The sequence below is a fragment of the Amblyomma americanum genome, chromosome 4, assembly GCF_052857255.1.
Source record: "Amblyomma americanum isolate KBUSLIRL-KWMA chromosome 4, ASM5285725v1, whole genome shotgun sequence".
NCBI classification, from domain to species: Eukaryota; Metazoa; Arthropoda; class Arachnida; order Ixodida; family Ixodidae; genus Amblyomma; species Amblyomma americanum.
This window is the reverse complement of record NC_135500.1, coordinates 149,993,619-150,010,315: the sequence shown is the minus strand read 5'-3', so window position 1 is coordinate 150,010,315 and position 16,697 is coordinate 149,993,619. Positions and strand designations below refer to the sequence as shown.

At 44.4% G+C, this 16,697-nt stretch overlaps 1 protein-coding gene across 1 annotated transcript in view; it reads left to right on the top strand.

Annotated features, from left to right (window-relative positions):
* The window catches only part of LOC144130409 (vasopressin V2 receptor-like), a 59,335-nt gene extending 43,156 nt beyond the window's left edge, over positions 1–16,179 (top strand). The window contains exons 3-4 of the mRNA XM_077664336.1: positions 4,735–5,076; positions 15,174–16,179. Coding sequence (XP_077520462.1) covers positions 4,735–5,076; positions 15,174–15,650 — 819 coding nt within the window. The 3' untranslated portion in view covers positions 15,651–16,179. The remainder of the gene's footprint in view (positions 1–4,734; positions 5,077–15,173) is intronic.
* The last annotated feature ends 518 nt before the right edge of the window (positions 16,180–16,697 follow it).

Below are 16,697 nucleotides of genomic sequence, written 5' to 3'. Positions count from 1 at the left end.
AGGCCACTTTTCAATCACTGTTCACCCTTACTTCGTGTCGAACATTGAAACCCTAGCATTGTAGCTCTCCTATTCATCCCTTTGCCTTACACGCGAATAATAATGAACAGCTCTGAAACCTAAGCAGTTCCGGTTCAATAAAGAAAGCCCCGAGTTCTTTTTCACGACAATGCAGAGTTCCCACGTAGCCTGTGTTTCGAAAACACAGATCTTTTCAGAAACACTGCATTTTTATTTGAGGCCAGGTCGTATATCTTTTGCTCCTGCTGAACGCACACCACAGCTTTTTTGGAGAATTCATTCTGTTTGATTTGGCTCACTCTGGGCACTAACATTCAAAACAGTTTTAAAGGCACAGCTATGTATAGGGAACAAGTTTAAGGCTTATACGGCAATAACCATAACAAGGACAGCGCTAATGGGTGGACGCGAGGGGAGGAGAATGTGATCACATTCGCCAGTGATGACTGTCGACGAAATTCAAACCATGCTGTCACCACGAGTGTTGAGTGTGTAACATTTTTCCTGCACTGCGTTGCAGAAATGTGTTCGTTGGTATATGTACTTATATAAGCAAGTGCTACTATGTCTCGAGCTCACGTGATAACATTTCCTTGCATTGGGAAAAGTCTGACTAAATAAATAATTATTAGTTGGCAGGCGCTAATGGAACAACCTGTGATACTAGGATACACTGTGCAAAACAAGCGGTGGTGTCTCGGCTGGTTCGCCATGTTCTAGTAACCCCAGATGAACCTTAGAGCACCCGGGAATGCCATTTCTCAGTGTGAGGGCTGGTTGTGCTCAGTTATGCCGCAATGAACGCCAATCATCTATGGCTTACAACACGGCAGAGGCCAATGTTTAAACTTGAAACGAAGATTTGCCAGCCGGGGCTTACGGCGGTCACCTGTAGAGACTGGTTCGGCAAGGTGAAGCTGCGCGATCTTAATCGACGTTTCTAAATACCATCAAACTTCAAAGCGGGAGACATTTAAGCTATCGTTGCTCCCTGATGGCCGCACAGATGTTATCTGCTCAATAAAGTCTTTTCTGTCTAACTTTTTCTGTCTCAACCTGATTCACACGGCACGCAAACGGCTCTCGTAAATTTTTTTCACGATCGCAAGAATGTATACGCTAAAATGTAGAGTATAAAAAAGTATTAACGTCATTTGCGAACACCAGATGCTGCACCCGGCTAGGTACACCCTTCTTCAAAGGACTTCGAGCCGCATGGTTAGCTTTTTATTCATGCAGTCAGAGTGTACGATACCCTGAAGCTCTAAACCTCTGCAAGATTAGAAGAATCATCGCCCTAATTTTTTAGGGCATTTTGGACTTTTTGTGGATGTTGTAAGGACATTTGAGCTTGAGAGAAAGCAACGTGGGCAGATGATATTTGCGAAGGTGACACCTGTATTGATCCTCTGCCAGCGCGCACGTCTCAGAAGTGTTTCTCCTTTTTTAAGCAGTGCAGCCAGTGTAGCACAGACGTATTCTTCGCCAATATGAGAAATTTTTGCACTTCTAGCCTGCGCCGCTAAAACCGCAATGATAGCCTGAAAACGTATCACCAGCTTTGTCACTGTAAGTTCTAATGCCAGATCCCCGTTAATACCTTACTCTCTGAGAGGGTACAAGCTCTGCCGGACCAGTCACTGACTTTTCTATGTTCCAGTTGGCGTTTGTAGCCCTCAGTTTCTGTTTCCAACTTGTTTGCAAGTCATCTTGTTTATTCGGCTTACGCAGTGAAGACCAGCATAGAATGTAACCTCCCATTAGTAAGGAACGAAACATTAGGTAGATTGGGGTGCCTGAGAAAACAATATGCGTTTTAAGGACAGGCACACGTCAGGCAATGCTCCTAATTAGACGGTTATGGATCCTCGCATTATTAATAATAATTGGTTTTTAGGGAAGCTATCTGTCTTTAGGGGAAAATTTTGAAAGTATCAATATCTGTCTCATATATCGTTGGACACCTGAACCACGCCGTAAGGGAAGGGATAAAGGAGGGAGTGAAAGAAAAAAGAGTCCATAGTGGAGAGCTCTGGAATAATTTCGACCACCTGGGGATCGCATTTCAAACTTCGAATTTTTAGTTAGGTTCATTTTTCGGTTGCCGGGACCTTAATCGTGAAAAAATGTAAGCTCAAAATCAGTGCCTGTTTGTGCGTATATAGCATGTTTCCTTTCTTGTCGTCGTCAAAGAAGTGGTGAATTTTGTCAGACGTGCCATCCTCATTCTCGCTACTTACAAGAAGCGGATTTCGATCATTCGTAGCGCTGTCTTCTGTAACTAAGGCAATCTATCTCGTCTCCATTGTTAGACCCATACGAAGAACTGTTTTCTGAGGCATCCTTTTTATTATTATTTTTAATAAAACCACTACCACCACCACCACCACGTCCAGACTCGCAACACAAAGAAAAAGCAAATCTGTCGGCACCGCACTCGTGCCTGAAGGGATTAATTTCTTGAGTTGTTTCGTCTCAGAGCATGTGAACTGACACGGTATAGGATGAAAGAAACCAAACTCAGCCGCAGACGGTGCACGCATGACCGAATGAGTCGCTCACGAATGTGGCTTCTGAGTTCGGCGTCCACCGCCAGCTGTCACCACATCTGCTGTGGCTTGGCGGCTGCTGAGTGAGCACAGACCTGCTGCCGTATTCCTTTTGACAGAGCAGGCGCAGAAAAACAAGAACACAAGCAAACAAGCAACCAAGGAACACTGGGCATCAGTCTGGACGGTCAGCGTCTTTCTTTGTTTCTTCCCGGTTCTTCATCTTGCTTGGCTAGTTGTTGCCTTGCAACGAAAAAAAACGCTTGTCAGGCTGACAGCCAACATCGATCTCTCAACTCACGCTGTCTGCACCTCTGATGGCACACATGACGATCGAAGAAACGGTCTAAGCTCTTATTGATGCTAAGTATTCCTTAATCATGAAAAATTCGCAAAATATGTCCTTGATTTCTAAGTTACTTTCAGCGAAAATTTTTCAAGATACTGATTGCTTACTCGTCTACTTCTCAGCAGCTTTCACGGATACCGCAGCTCTGGGCTTTGGGAATCCGCCTCGTATGCGGGAGGTACAGAGTCTGATCTTCAGTGTCGTGAGGTAGCCATCTATTTCTAACGAGTACAAGGTTTCTTCTGTCCTGTTACTTGGCTTCTCTGAGGTAAATACTTGAAAAAACAAATGGGTCTTCGACACTATCCACTACGGACCAAAAATTCGTCAGCCATGGCACTCTCTCCACAGCTGCACTTGCGTCTTTTGAATCAAGTCACCGCAATCACTTCACTAAAGTGTACTTTGTTTAACTAGTGGAGTCGCTATCCGAGCTGTCAAAATTTTTCTTGCGTGATTCTAACTTCCCGAAGACCCGTAGTAATTTCTTTCGGTTTTTTCGAAACATTATTTGTGACTGAGTTCTCTTCTTTGCTCACTGTGGAAACTGTACAATGCTCGCCTGCGATTTCAAAGTTTTTTGCATTCATTCAGCCTTTCTTAAAGTTCTTCGACAGCCTTTCGTTACGGCTTATTGCGCTTTAGCTTACGCATGCCTTGTGAGACACACACCAATGCACATCCTTAAGCGAGTCAGCTTTGTCGTTTGGTGCAAGCAAAACCCAAACACAGCTCCAGTATTTTTATACGTATTATTCGCAATCATTTCTTTACCTAAGCAAGTACGTCACAAAAGCGAGTTGTACTTCTGTGCCTCCGCTCTCACCAGCAGCGCAACAATTTCTGAATACAGTCATCCGTAACGACAAGACCTTGGAGAGCATTTCGAACTGCTGAATTCGAACCACCTCTGCGGTGCGCTACTTACGGCCAAAGACTACTACCACGCAGAACGAATCTTTTAACGACACGCCCAAAAAGCACATCGGCGCTAGAAACGCTACCCGCCGCGGTGGCTCAGTTGTTAGGGCGCTCGACCACTGAACCGGAGTTCCCGGGTTCGAACCCGACCGCGGCCGCAGCGTTTCGAGGGAGGCGAAACGCATAGGCGCCCTTGTGCTGTGCGATGTCAGTGCACGTTGAAGATCAACAGGTGGTCGAAATTATTCCGGAGTCCACCACTACGGCACCCCTTTCTTCCTTTCCTCTTTCACTCCCTTCTTTATCCCTTCCCTTACGGCGCGGTTCAGGTGTCCGCCGATCTATGAGACAGATACTGCGCCATTTCCTTTCTCCAAAAACCAATTATTATAATTATTATTGTTATTTTCATTTCCATCTGTAGAACCATTTGACACAATGCAAGGAGGTCCTCCAAATATCTTGATCCTACTGTAGCAGCAGGATCACCGCCAACACCGGCCGTGGGGAAAATAAGACGTAGCAGCGACGTGGCCGAGCTCGCTAGTGCACGCCACGCGGGTACAAGGCGAGCTGTTCGGCCAGGGCGCCCGGTTCAGGCAATGCCTGCGCTTGTCGCTAACATAACCAGTTTGTCTTGTGGCCTCGCATGTTTCAATCACTGCACGTGCACGCGGCACCTGCGTCCTGAAGTTGATGGCCTGGATTTGTGTCGCACACACATCCGCCTGATTAAACGGCTACGGTGACAGTTGAAAGCGTTAATCCTGAAAAAACATGCAATTAGTGCATTCTGGTAGCATGCGGTAATACCTCCGTGCAGTGCCTGCAATACCACGGCTAATATTTGTCCAAAGCGGTGTCGTCCTTAACTGGACTGCGGGTCACTTGCAGGTGCAGACTGGAGTAACGGTGTCGGGCCGACCGCACCTGGAGTGCCTCAGCCTTGGCTACACGCGCCACTGGCAGCGGCAGCTCTACTTTTCCTGGCTCACCGTGTACATTCTTGTCGCGCCGGGCTTGCTCATCTCAGCGTGCTACCTGAGCCTGCTGAGGGTGGTCTGGGCTGCGTCGGCACCTGAAAACGCCACCTGCCTCGTGGCCACGGGCGCCAATGACAAGGAGAGCGGCGCCAGCGGCAAGGCCAATGGCAAGGGCCCGCCGCCGACCCTGCGTCGCTGCGTCCAGGCGCACCCGCTGCTGCCCAGGGCACGCGCAAAGACGCTCAAGCTCACGGTTAGCCTTCTATGTTGTTCTCGCTTGGTCTTCAGTAGCTGGCATTACTCAGCGTGGAGAAAGATTTCGAAAATGGTTTGCAAAATGGGCTGTACAGCAGTTTAATAAAAGCTGTGGGTATGAAATTTGCTAGCGATACTCTAAATAGATTCAGCTTGCATTGAAGCTCATAACAAGGTTAAAATTTTGTTAGATCTTGCCACTAATGTGGTTTTTTTCGTAAAAAATGTACTGGATGCAACCTTATGAAAGTTTTACGGCAGTAGAAACAATTATTTACACAACTGAGGCTTAAATTACTCCCTAAAGCAAAAAGCACAAAAACTGGTTTACTTTTCTTTCTTGGTACAATCATATTTTCACCCATGAATGATTTTGTCATAAAAATTTAAATTGACTTACGCTACTGATTTCAGTTTCAGTCATGTAATCTAGAAAACTTTTCTTTCCTATCCCTTTAAGTTGCCTAGAAAAATGTACATAAAACTCAGAAAGTCCATTCTTTGAGAAAATTGAAAATAAAGCCTCTGAAAAATCTCATTTCCAAAACTGCACGCAAATTCCTATTCCCACGCCAGAACAGGGCCCAAAAGCATTTTTGAAGTAGCGGATACCCAAAAGTAATATATCGACACGAAGACGACGAAGCAGGCAGTGGCGCGGGACGAAGCGCTCACGCTAGGCCAGCGGCCATTAAATCCTCTCAGTGCCATCAGTCAACCCGTCTCATTCTTCAGCAGGTCACCATGTAACAATATTTCAAGAAAGCTAAGAAAATACCGCAACAGAAGGCTGCAAAAACATATACTTTCTTTACAAAAAAAAAGTCCCATTCAACTTCAGATGATGATCAAAGCGGTTCAGAAAGTCTTTACAGACACTGCACGTAATTTTCGTTTGTTTTCATTTCGCACACTTGCCATATAGGCATAATTTGGGTTCGCTGCATACTAATTCGGTTTCTTGTTTCACTCCTTCCTTTATCCCTTCCCTTACGGCGCGGTTCAGGTGTCAAACGATATATGAGACAAATATTGGGTCATTTATTTTCCCCAAAAAACGAATTATTAATTATTAAGCAATCCCTTATAGTTCATAGCTCACAACACGCTCTGCGTAAGCAGATTGGTCAGCGGGACTTTTTGGAGGAGTACTCGAGGTCTCGGAATGTCCGTTCTTTAATCCACCTGCAGCAAACTCTAGGAAGCGAGTACCTCTGGTTTTGAACGAACTCTCTACAAAAGAATTATTCATCACTAATCATCTCGCAGATCGCGGACTGGGTGTCAACAATATCTTCAACGTTGTTTATTTACGCAGCATATGCAGCGACTTTCATCCTGATGGCTTGCGCCTTCAGGCTAGCTTTGTTAAGCATCTGCGACGCCGTCCTACACTCACAAAAAAGTGCGGCTGAGCCGCTCTCTTTGCCGTCTAAAAATGTGCTGCCATAACTTGTAGTTTCAATAATTCTGGCAACAGTATTTAACCATAAGCTTAAATTCAATGATTCTCCCCTTTGGTGGCTTAAAGCTTGTAACAGGCCAGCCTACTGTTTTATAGCGGCTTGATAAAACAAAATAACGCTGTGCAAAGCGTTTCACCAGTATCTGAACCTGCGACGCCTGCGAGCTCTTCAAAAGCCCCGGACAACAAAAATGTGTGTCCATGACCAAAAAACCACCAGAACTAAGTAACTTCTATATATGGGCTTCTCTCACACAAAGAAGCATGCGCAAGTAGCCTCAAAGTAGCGATAGACTCTTTTGTGCCCGCTGTCGCAACTAAGCATTGCAAGAACGCGTAGCTATTATGATGAGTATAGACGACAGCTGTTTGAGACCAATGCAATACAATGTAGCCATAAGATGAAGCTGCGGAAACGGAAGGTTGACTTAGCTGCGCATCATTCTTCCTTTTTCTCTCCCTTGAAGAATTTGTGAATATTTTTCATAAATTTTGTAATGATCGCCGTGCCCGTCTGCATCAAGGTTTGCAAATAAATTCACTTCGCAGGCCAAAACAACTGCGAAGTAACTGAGCAAGAATGCGGACGGACATCAGATAGCGGATACCCTTCAGAACAATGAAGCTGTCAGCAAAAGCAGCCTCACTGTCGCCCCTCCTGTCAATTAAAAGGAGTAGTTGGTGCCGTTATTCTAGCCTAATCTGGCATCCACTGAAGGAAATGTGATCTGAAGTCATTTACGCGTCTTTTTTGAGCACCCGACCTGAAGTGTTTACCGCGCTTTGCTTTAAATTCTTTTCCTAAAGTAGAGACGGGAACAGGCTGCAGCGTGCAAGTGCACCTTTCACGTGCAAAAATTTTGAAAATTGAAACATTGTAAGGCACTCTTAAGTAAATATTGAAGGTAATGGTCCATTATTCTGATATGTAGCAAAATCGTTCTTTTACAGTGTGTCCAGCGATCGCGTCTACAGTTAAGACTGCCATATGAAACCAATGGGAACACTTTTAACGACCGCAAAAACGTGAATAGAAAAAAAGGATACAGGACTACCAGCGGGTGATCTGCGGATATAATGAATGTTATAGTGAAATATTACATTATAAGAAAACATTGCGTTCACAAACGGCTTTCCGCTCAAAAATGATTTTGTCCACAGTTGCTGGGTATGCTTCCACGCCGGTGTGGTTAAGTGACATATAAATGATCAGAAGAGGAGGTGTCGTCACGACTCACGACCATCAGATAAAAAAATGAATAATTGATTATTTCGGCAAATCTTGAGACCACGATGCACTCCTTTGGGAACAATTTTTTTTATCTTTTATTGCATGCACATCTGAGAAACTGTTAAAAAGGCCATAGTAATAAGGAACTTTCAAAATAAATGGGTGCACACCCATAATACTCATGAAAACATTCCTGCCTATTTTCCTCTTTTTCATACTTCACCAATGCAAATGTTCACCTTTGCACAAAATTAAGCATTATAATGGTTCCAACTGAGCAGTTAGGTTTATCTGATGCATTATATTAAGACCTTTAATTCGCGAAAACCTACGGCAACAAATTATTGCAACGCAGCATTTGTAGCCAATCAAGTGTCTAATTATGCTACGTCGAGGCAAAATCTTTTTATTCCGGCTCAGTCGATTTTCAAAAACCACGAAGAAAATCCTCTACTATGAAGAAAGACGAAAAGAACTAATATATGCATACTGGAGAACAAGACCCCAGAAAAGAACAGGGATATTCACAAAGCCAAATTACACAACATAACTACGCGAACTTATATTACCGCGATCAAGTTAAAAGTCGTTATTGTGCTGCGACCACAGGTTATCGAAGTGCCACTATCTCAGAGATAATCTTAATGATCTATACAAAGGTGCTTTGTTTCTTCATTTCGGCCGTCATCCATGGCTGCTGGCTCGTGAACTGTGGGGCGTATCGGGAAGCTGCACGAAGCGGAGAGTCGGGTTTTGCTGTCAACGGGCTTCGAATATGACGAACTGCGTTGTATAAGTGAAAATCGATGTCTCCTTTATTTTTCATTTTGACAAATATCTTCGTGCGCCGCGTGTCCTAATTATCTAAACCTAGCGCCGCCACCTACAAGAGAGCTAGACTGGTAGAAATTGTCTAACGTCAGACTAAAAATTTGCTGAAGTTTAAACAAGAGTTCTTGTTTACTTTATACAATAGGTCATCAGAATCAATTGATGACTTACTGCAGCAGCGCTTTAGGAGTATACGAGCTAGCATCATTAAAGACATGAAAAAGGAAAAGGCTCGGTAGATATACCTATATTTTGCACAACCTTTCTTCGTTAACCCTCCAAAGGTTTTCGGAAGATGCAACCGATTGATGACCAGATCTCTTATTTTTAGCACAGAATATACGAACACGCTTCCTAATAGCTGTTCCAAAGGCTCAAGAAAGCGCTGATAGGGCCGCATCAACCTTTGCCAGTGGTCGAACATTCTTGCGTCCACCAAATGCAAAGCACGTGATAAAATTACCGTTATTGCGGCAACGTGCTCAGGCCTTTCCCAACGTGTCTCTTGTATCCCGGGCTACAGTTTCGACGTGGCATGTGGCCATCTCTACAACGTATTGATGAGAACGACAAAAGCGTCAGGTACGAGGAGTGCACTTCACGCCCCGCCATGCAGTAGGATTAAAGGCAAAAACCACATTGCGAACGACCACATGAAGACCCTCAAAGAGGGTAGTGAAGTGGCAAAAACTCTCGTGCTTTTTTGTTAACTTTTTATTCTATTCGTTCTTTATGTCAAGCTTGCTCGCTTTGTTGCTACACAATGCTAATTTTGAGTAAACATTTGTTTGAATAAGCACAAGAGCGTGCTGTCATCACTGTGCTTATTAACGTTGTTAAGCGCTATTTATCTTTTCGATTTAAAGCAAATGTTTTTCTTTCTAATAGCATTTCCGGCATCAAGAAAGCGAATTCATAAGTTTTCCATCGAAACACACCAATGTTTAACTTTTTAAATGCATGTGCAACAACATTTCTCACAACTGTCAAAATAGTTCGAAACTGCAATAAAATATAAACGGATTCATGAAATTAATGCAGAAGGGATTGCGGAATCACTTGTTTTTCGGAGGTTCACATAGCGCTAGAAATTCAGAAAAAAAATTTCAGGGGCGGTTTAGCTCGAGGCTAATCACAAATTATCGTCCGCTAGCGCACTTAGGCCGGTTTTTGCGTGGTTTATTTTGACTTTCTATGTTTTTTACTAGCTTTGAACTGGCCGACCTTGCCTTATATATCGTACGAATTAACTTTACGTGATAGTGCTTCATTTTAGACGCACTGCAGTAGAATTGGTCACTCTCTGCATTCACAGATCCCTGGGAGTCCCCATACCACTCATGGCGCAGTGGTGCATCGGTCAAGCGAGGTGCCGCTGCCCTGCGATGGCACGTGCTCTCATCAGTGGTGTTCGTGAGAGACCTAGATTTCTCTTCCCGAGAAACTTCTCGCGAATAATTATTGAATGAACTGCCGTCTCCCACGGTGGGCAGTTTGCTCGCAATCTGTTGGCCATGTTATGACGTCACAAAGTCACGTGACCTAGTTGGACCACCTGCCACCCAGACGGCTGGCACCCTGCTCTCAAAGGTCGCGGAGTCACCAGGCAGCCCACCAAACAACGGGACAATGATGGGAAGGTTGACGCCTGCCCACCGTGGCAAGTGGTCCACCTGCCAGAAGAATGCTTTAGACAGACAGCGAATTTTCCGCGGAGAGGAAGCCCTAGTGCTAGTGGACTAAAAAGTTGACATTAGTATTGGTGGCACAGTCTTTCTGCAAGAAAATGGCGGAGGCCATGTCACCACGCTCTCTGCTTTGAGACATTCTTTTGCCTGCTTCACTAGTTGGCATACAAAAGCGGCCAATTTACAATTTACAATATTCGCCTGAAGCAATCATATCAGCGCGAGGCAGAACACACTCCAAGGAAAAGATGTACGCAGCTCTATACAAAGAACCCTAAAGGGTTAAATGAGGCCTAGCGTGGTTGCGAAGTCCGTGGCATGGCAATTGAGGTCGTAACACGAATTGCGCAGTGTACATTGGGAGCGTTTTAAGAGCCTTTCTCGCGACTTTTAATTGTTCGGCACAGTGTTGTAATGTGCAGCTTCAGGTGTGCCCTACCTAACCTTCTCAGAAGAAGATAATAGTGGACGAAATTTATAGTTCTGCAGCCATCCTTCTGACAGTGATCGGAAAATTTGTTTTTTATCCAATTGCTGCGTTGGCGAGATTAAAGATTCGGAAACGGCGGCATCGCAAATCCGTGCACAAGTTTCTCTCTTGAGTAACCAAGCAGTTGCACAGTACATCGCTTGATATTTTGTTCAACATTAATGCATAAATTTCTTCTGTATAAATTATGCATAAATTCTCATTGGATTCATTCTCGATTTGCTCGAGTTAGTATTCTCTTGGCGAGACGATGACACTATGCGAAATTCAGAAAATTGTCCCGTCATTGATATCTAATGAATGTTCTACTAAAAAATTGTCAAAGGATTTGCTGGAGTGCCGTCTTCTTTTTGTTAATTTTTAGTGTGCCGTGTCTGTAAGCTAGTCTCCATTTTCCGAAGTATCTTTTTAGAAAGCACCACAGTAGCAAACTACTCAACTCCAAAAAATACGAAGCGAAAAACGTTACAACGCACGTCATGTACTCACGTTAAGTTTCCTTTCTATGCAAAAGTTTTTGTGACGATACAGCCATAAATAGCACACCAGCAGTATTAACTTTTTTTTTTGCGGACGAGTGCAAAGTAGCTGGGCCGATTACCAGGGCTGCACCATGGCCCGTTACCGCTTCCTTTTTTTAGGCAATAGCAAAGAACCCACAACGATGCAAAAACTGGCGTCGTCCTGAAAAGCCTTGATTCGCGTAATTAGTTACGTCACCAGCGGGAAGAAATCCCATTCACTGAAGGGACGTGGCGTCACCAGCATAGTAGTAGCGTCACCAGACCGGAGGATAGCCATTGGCTGGATGAAAGGGACGTCACCAGAGCGCAAAATGCCCACTGACTCCAGGGAAGTGACGTCCCTATACCAGGTTCCTCTGTATGCAGCCTATGCCTGCCAACCGTGCCAGGCGGTGTACGGGAAAAGCTCGAAAAGAGCACTGCTCGGTAAGAGCAATTTGGGTTTTACGAGCATCAGCAGTTACTTCAGGCAAAGGCATCAACAGCTTCAAATGCTGCCGCATTGAAACATGTAATGGAATTAGGTGTCCCTGTGATTTATTTTTTTTTTTGTTCTCGTTCGCAGTCGTGTTGCGCCAAGTTCGGCGTCAAATACGACAATGCCGGTCACAAAAAACTAGTTTCTTAGTTTTTACCGGTTAGCTGGTTTCTCAGCTAAAAAAAAGGAAAGAAAACACCCTTCCGCACATAAAACAACATGCGGAGATACTTTACCCGCCGAGGTGTCTCGTCTGCTCAGCCAGAGTACCCGAGTTCGAGCCCAACCGCTTCGATGGAGGCGAAACACAAAAGGCGCCCGTGTGCTGTGCGATGTCAGCGCACGTTAAAGCCCTCCACTACGGCACCTCTTTCTTCCTTTCTTCTTGCACTCCCTCCTTTCTCGCTTCTCTTACGGCGTCGTTCGGATTTTCACTTTGAGAATTGAGGAAGTTGCTGAGTCATTTTCTTTCCTCAGAACCACCAATTATTATTATCAGATAATTTCATGAAAGGCACCAGTTGATTTCAATAAAAAGATGTCAACGGTTGAGCTCGTAGTCCCTTCAGATGTACTTGTCTACATTAAACTTTTTTTTTATTGGTAAAGGCGCTGTTTTTCTTTGGTGGCTTCTTGCCTATATGTTCGTTGTCGAGAAGTTGTACGTTATTCGCGTGCATACTCTTTGTAACGCATATTTCCTTCGTTGCTCAGAAAACAAAAAAAAACTTTCCCTCGTGGTTTACGAGTAAGCAGCTGGCTACATTCTCGACGTCCGCCTTTCTTTGTAATCTTTCGCCTTTGACCTTCGCAAACAGCATTCATCAAGACATATCACAGTCTACGCCGATGGGGTTCCCTCCAGCACTGTTCTTTCTGCCAATGGCTTTAGTCGTTTCTCTCGAGATGAAAAACTTTTCAGCGGGTTTTCGGTGGTCTCGATAGATATTTCAAACTATCGAACGTGCCTAGGCGTTTCTTTGCGGATGCTAAACTAAAGGGTATTCCCCTTGCAAGAAGAATAGAGCCGTTCTTTGCAATGGGATTGGAACGTGCACGACATTTTTTTCGTGTTTCTCGTTAATGTCAGTTCTTCCTCACACAGCCGGGAACATGTATATGAAACCGCAAAGGCTCATCTAATAAAAATAAGAAGCAAAAAGAAGCTACGTTATTTATTTTTTCTTACACTGCGCTAGCGGTAGTCTACGAAGCCCCATAATGCTACATATTTGTCTCCCGAAATGTCGCTGACACCCGCTGAATACTGAAACGTCTTATGGCTTACAGTTATAAGCGAACCACGGTGCTTGAAGACAACGTTTAATTTTTTTTTACTAGACCCTTTGGTACTCAGCAGTTTTCTACCAAGGCTTGTTAAGTTTTCTCTGCATGAGTTTGGCATGCAAGTACGCGAATGAGAAATATTTCATTCCGAATTGCGTCTGGGACAGCTTCCAAAGCGTGGTTCTCAATTTTCCTGCTCCTTTTCGTTATTTCTGAGTTTCGTGCGGTTTTAATGCTTGTGCGACGTAGGGAATCATGCTGCTCTTATTGTAATCCAAAGATTTAAAGTTAAGTATTGACTCATTTCGTCAATATAGCCACTAAACAACACTGCAGCTTCGAGTCGCATATTACGCATTGACGCCTTCAGAACGCCTAGGCTCAGTGGAATTTGGTTCAGAAATTCGAAATTCTTTTTTTTTTTTGGCTGTAACGCCTGTGGAAAAAGTGCGAGCCCAGCATAAATTAATCCGCATAGTTTATTATTTATATATTTACAAACGACATTTTTTTCGATTATGATTCACTGCTTTGTCAGCAGCAACTCATCTCTGGTGTTGCGCGCTGAGCAAAGCGGGATATATTGCTTTCCTGTGTAAGGTGCTTCACGATAACATTATGCTGAAATGCTATGAGCAGTTTTTATCAGAGTTCCGTAACGTACAAGCTTCAGGCAACAAGGGGCATTTTATCCGTCAAGCTATGACGATGCTAGTTTCAGCAAGAGACTTATGTGCACAGATCGGAATTTATTTAGCCAGTGTGGAATTGGGATTTTTTCCCATGTGTATTAATGTTTGTTTCCTCTACCAGTACGAGACTTTAGCTTCTGATGTCATTACTTTTCCCATGCAATCTTTTCCTTTTTTTAAGACATTGTCCACTCGGTCATTCCTCTTCTGATGCGTTCTGTAGCGCTCTTCTTGTGACGTGCACTGTCCTTGTAGGCTGCATGCTGATGGCGGGCCTGTGAAAAAAAGACGAAAGCATAATAAAAACGAACATACAAAGCAGCTGTCTGGCACACTTTTATTTATAACAACCTTTTAATGAAGACGACTCACTGACGAGTACATTAATTAAAGCTGTTTAGTCATTTCTTCTTTATTACAAAATATTAAACGCCTGCCTTTACTGAGACAATATAAGCCGTTCCGTTGTTCATAATTAGATTCAACTATGCGTGAAACCTGCAGCTTTATGCGTGCAGCTTTATGCGTGATTGGTTTGATTCCTGACAGAAAACCAAAAAAACACAAGAAATGATTAAGCTTATGAATCTCGGTATAAAGCACATCGTTCGACTACATCGCCATACAATCCCTTTCAGTTTACTTATTTCTAGATTGCCTTTCAAGTGGTATTAATATAGGGAGCTCCAAGAGCCGCTGCAGAACAACTCGACGGGTTTTACATGAAATGTGCGCATCAGAAAAACAGAACAATATATTTCTTTTGTATCGTTAGCATGAAACATTACTGTCATTAGAACTGAAGTTTTGTGTATGTCATATATGCCAGCATTTATCTGCAACGTGTTTGCTTTGCTGCCACAAAAAGTTTTAAATACGTGCAGGTTTGGACTTCATTAAAAGAACTAAATTATTTTTTCTTAGTATTGCACGGATGCGGAAATATTATTGTCAGCTCGCTGCAGCAACTAACGCGGAGTTTAGGCTGACTGGAGAACCTTAAATATAGGCGCAAGTCCTTCCGTACAATTCTGCTATTTTTACAGCACAAGATTTGACTTCCTTTTAGCCTGGCACCTTCATCCAGCTCGTTCCTAATTTTATTTCGCCGCTACTTAAACCTTTTTAACACACATACAGACAGGTTGTGTAGTATCATGCATGTGGTAAAATTATTTTAGTTAATAAAGGATAATGGTTTTTTTACGCGCGTTAGCTGAAAAGGGCGATTAAACAAAAGTCCAGCAATCTTATGCCAATTCTTGCTTCCGGCTAAAATCATTCACCGTCGCGTTATTCGGCAGTGCCGTCTGTAACATTAATTCTGTCACTTCCGTCAAACTTCCCGTGAATCTTTAGCTTCGTGTGTGAATGCAGGGCGTAAGTGAGTGTCTTACCACTCCTCGCAGGTGTGCATCATATCCAGCTTCATGCTCTGCTGGATACCGTACTTCGCCGTGCACAACGTGCGCATCCACAGCCACTACTGCATCAAGGTCCCGCGGGCCGTCATCGTGTTCGCAGAGACGGTAGCGCTGCTCAACAGCGCGATGAACCCCATCTTCTACGGTCTCTTCAACGTGCACATCCGGCGCGGTCTGCGCGACATCATGTCCAGGGCTAGTTCAAGCAGCCGCAGCCGCAGCTTCTACGGCCGTGACTCGACGGTGCGGCGGCGTGGTACCGCCACGGCCCACGTCGTGGCTCTGACCACAAGCACCTGCGCTCCAGACGCCAGCTCCATGGCCAGCCCCGCGCTTAGTAACGGCCGCTGGATGCTGCAACAGCAGCAGCAGCAGCAGCAACATAGCTTACAGTCCAGCACCATCGAGGTAGTGCCCTTGGTCGCCATCAACGGAGATGTTACGGCAGCCTCTGAAGTGTGACCTGTGCCGAACGTGTATGTCGAAAAAGCATGTGTCTGTGATAAGAGAAGCTCACTGTTTTAATTCCTTTTTAAAAACTAATATTTGCGTGTTGTCGGTTCAACGAGGAGAGGCCAGTGCTTGAGCAAAAGCTGTTCTACAAACTTCTTTGCAGCGATCTTCAAGCATTTTCGAGATGTATCGAGTAGCATGGAAACATTTGCGGCTCTCCAAGTTTCCCAAGACTCGGTGTGTATCCCAAGGCAAAGTGAAGTTGTGAAAGACGCTAGCGCCATTGAGAGGTCGTCAGGATGCCGGCGAGTGCCCCGCGGCAAGGCAATGAAAGTGACCTGTCTGGATGTCTCCTCTTGATCATGAGTGGGACGAGAACGCAGCGTTCTCGCGTTCGAGCACAGAGCGTCAATTGCAAGCGCATGCATACCTGATGAGCTTTTAAGCGAAAAGAGTGTTTGCGCAAGTTCCCAGCGCGTGTGTTTTGAAAGTGATTGTGAAAATGACAGTTGCGTGCAGAGTGAACCATCGCCAGTTAAATCCCCCTTACTTGCTCAATAAAGTTCTAGGACAGCATGGGTCCCTCCTTACCAATAGCAGCGCTGCTTGTTTGCCATCAGCTTGTTCAAACTCCGTGTCAGGGCTACTGGAAGCAAGTCCGCGGCTTCGCTTAGACTTTGCTACACTACATTCGGCGGTGTAGCCATAAATTTGGTTCTGATTATTGTGACGAAACGTTATCATGATATAAAAAGTTTTGATAGTCAGCGCTGCAACTCTCTTTATTGAGGTTGAAATATGGCGACAGATTTTAGAGACCGCACAGTTTTGTAAGGCCTTAATACTGGCGATCTCTAAGGACGCCAAAGCTAGGATGATTTGATATTCACAGATGGCACGCAGCCACAACTATACACTGCATATGTTTCAACTGCCTAACAAAATCACAGCTCTACGCAAGCACTTTTTTTTTCTTTATTGCATGAATGTACACATCAGTAAAATATTGTAGTTGCCATGCTCCTTGGCAGACAACCGTGTCTAATGGACTTTCAT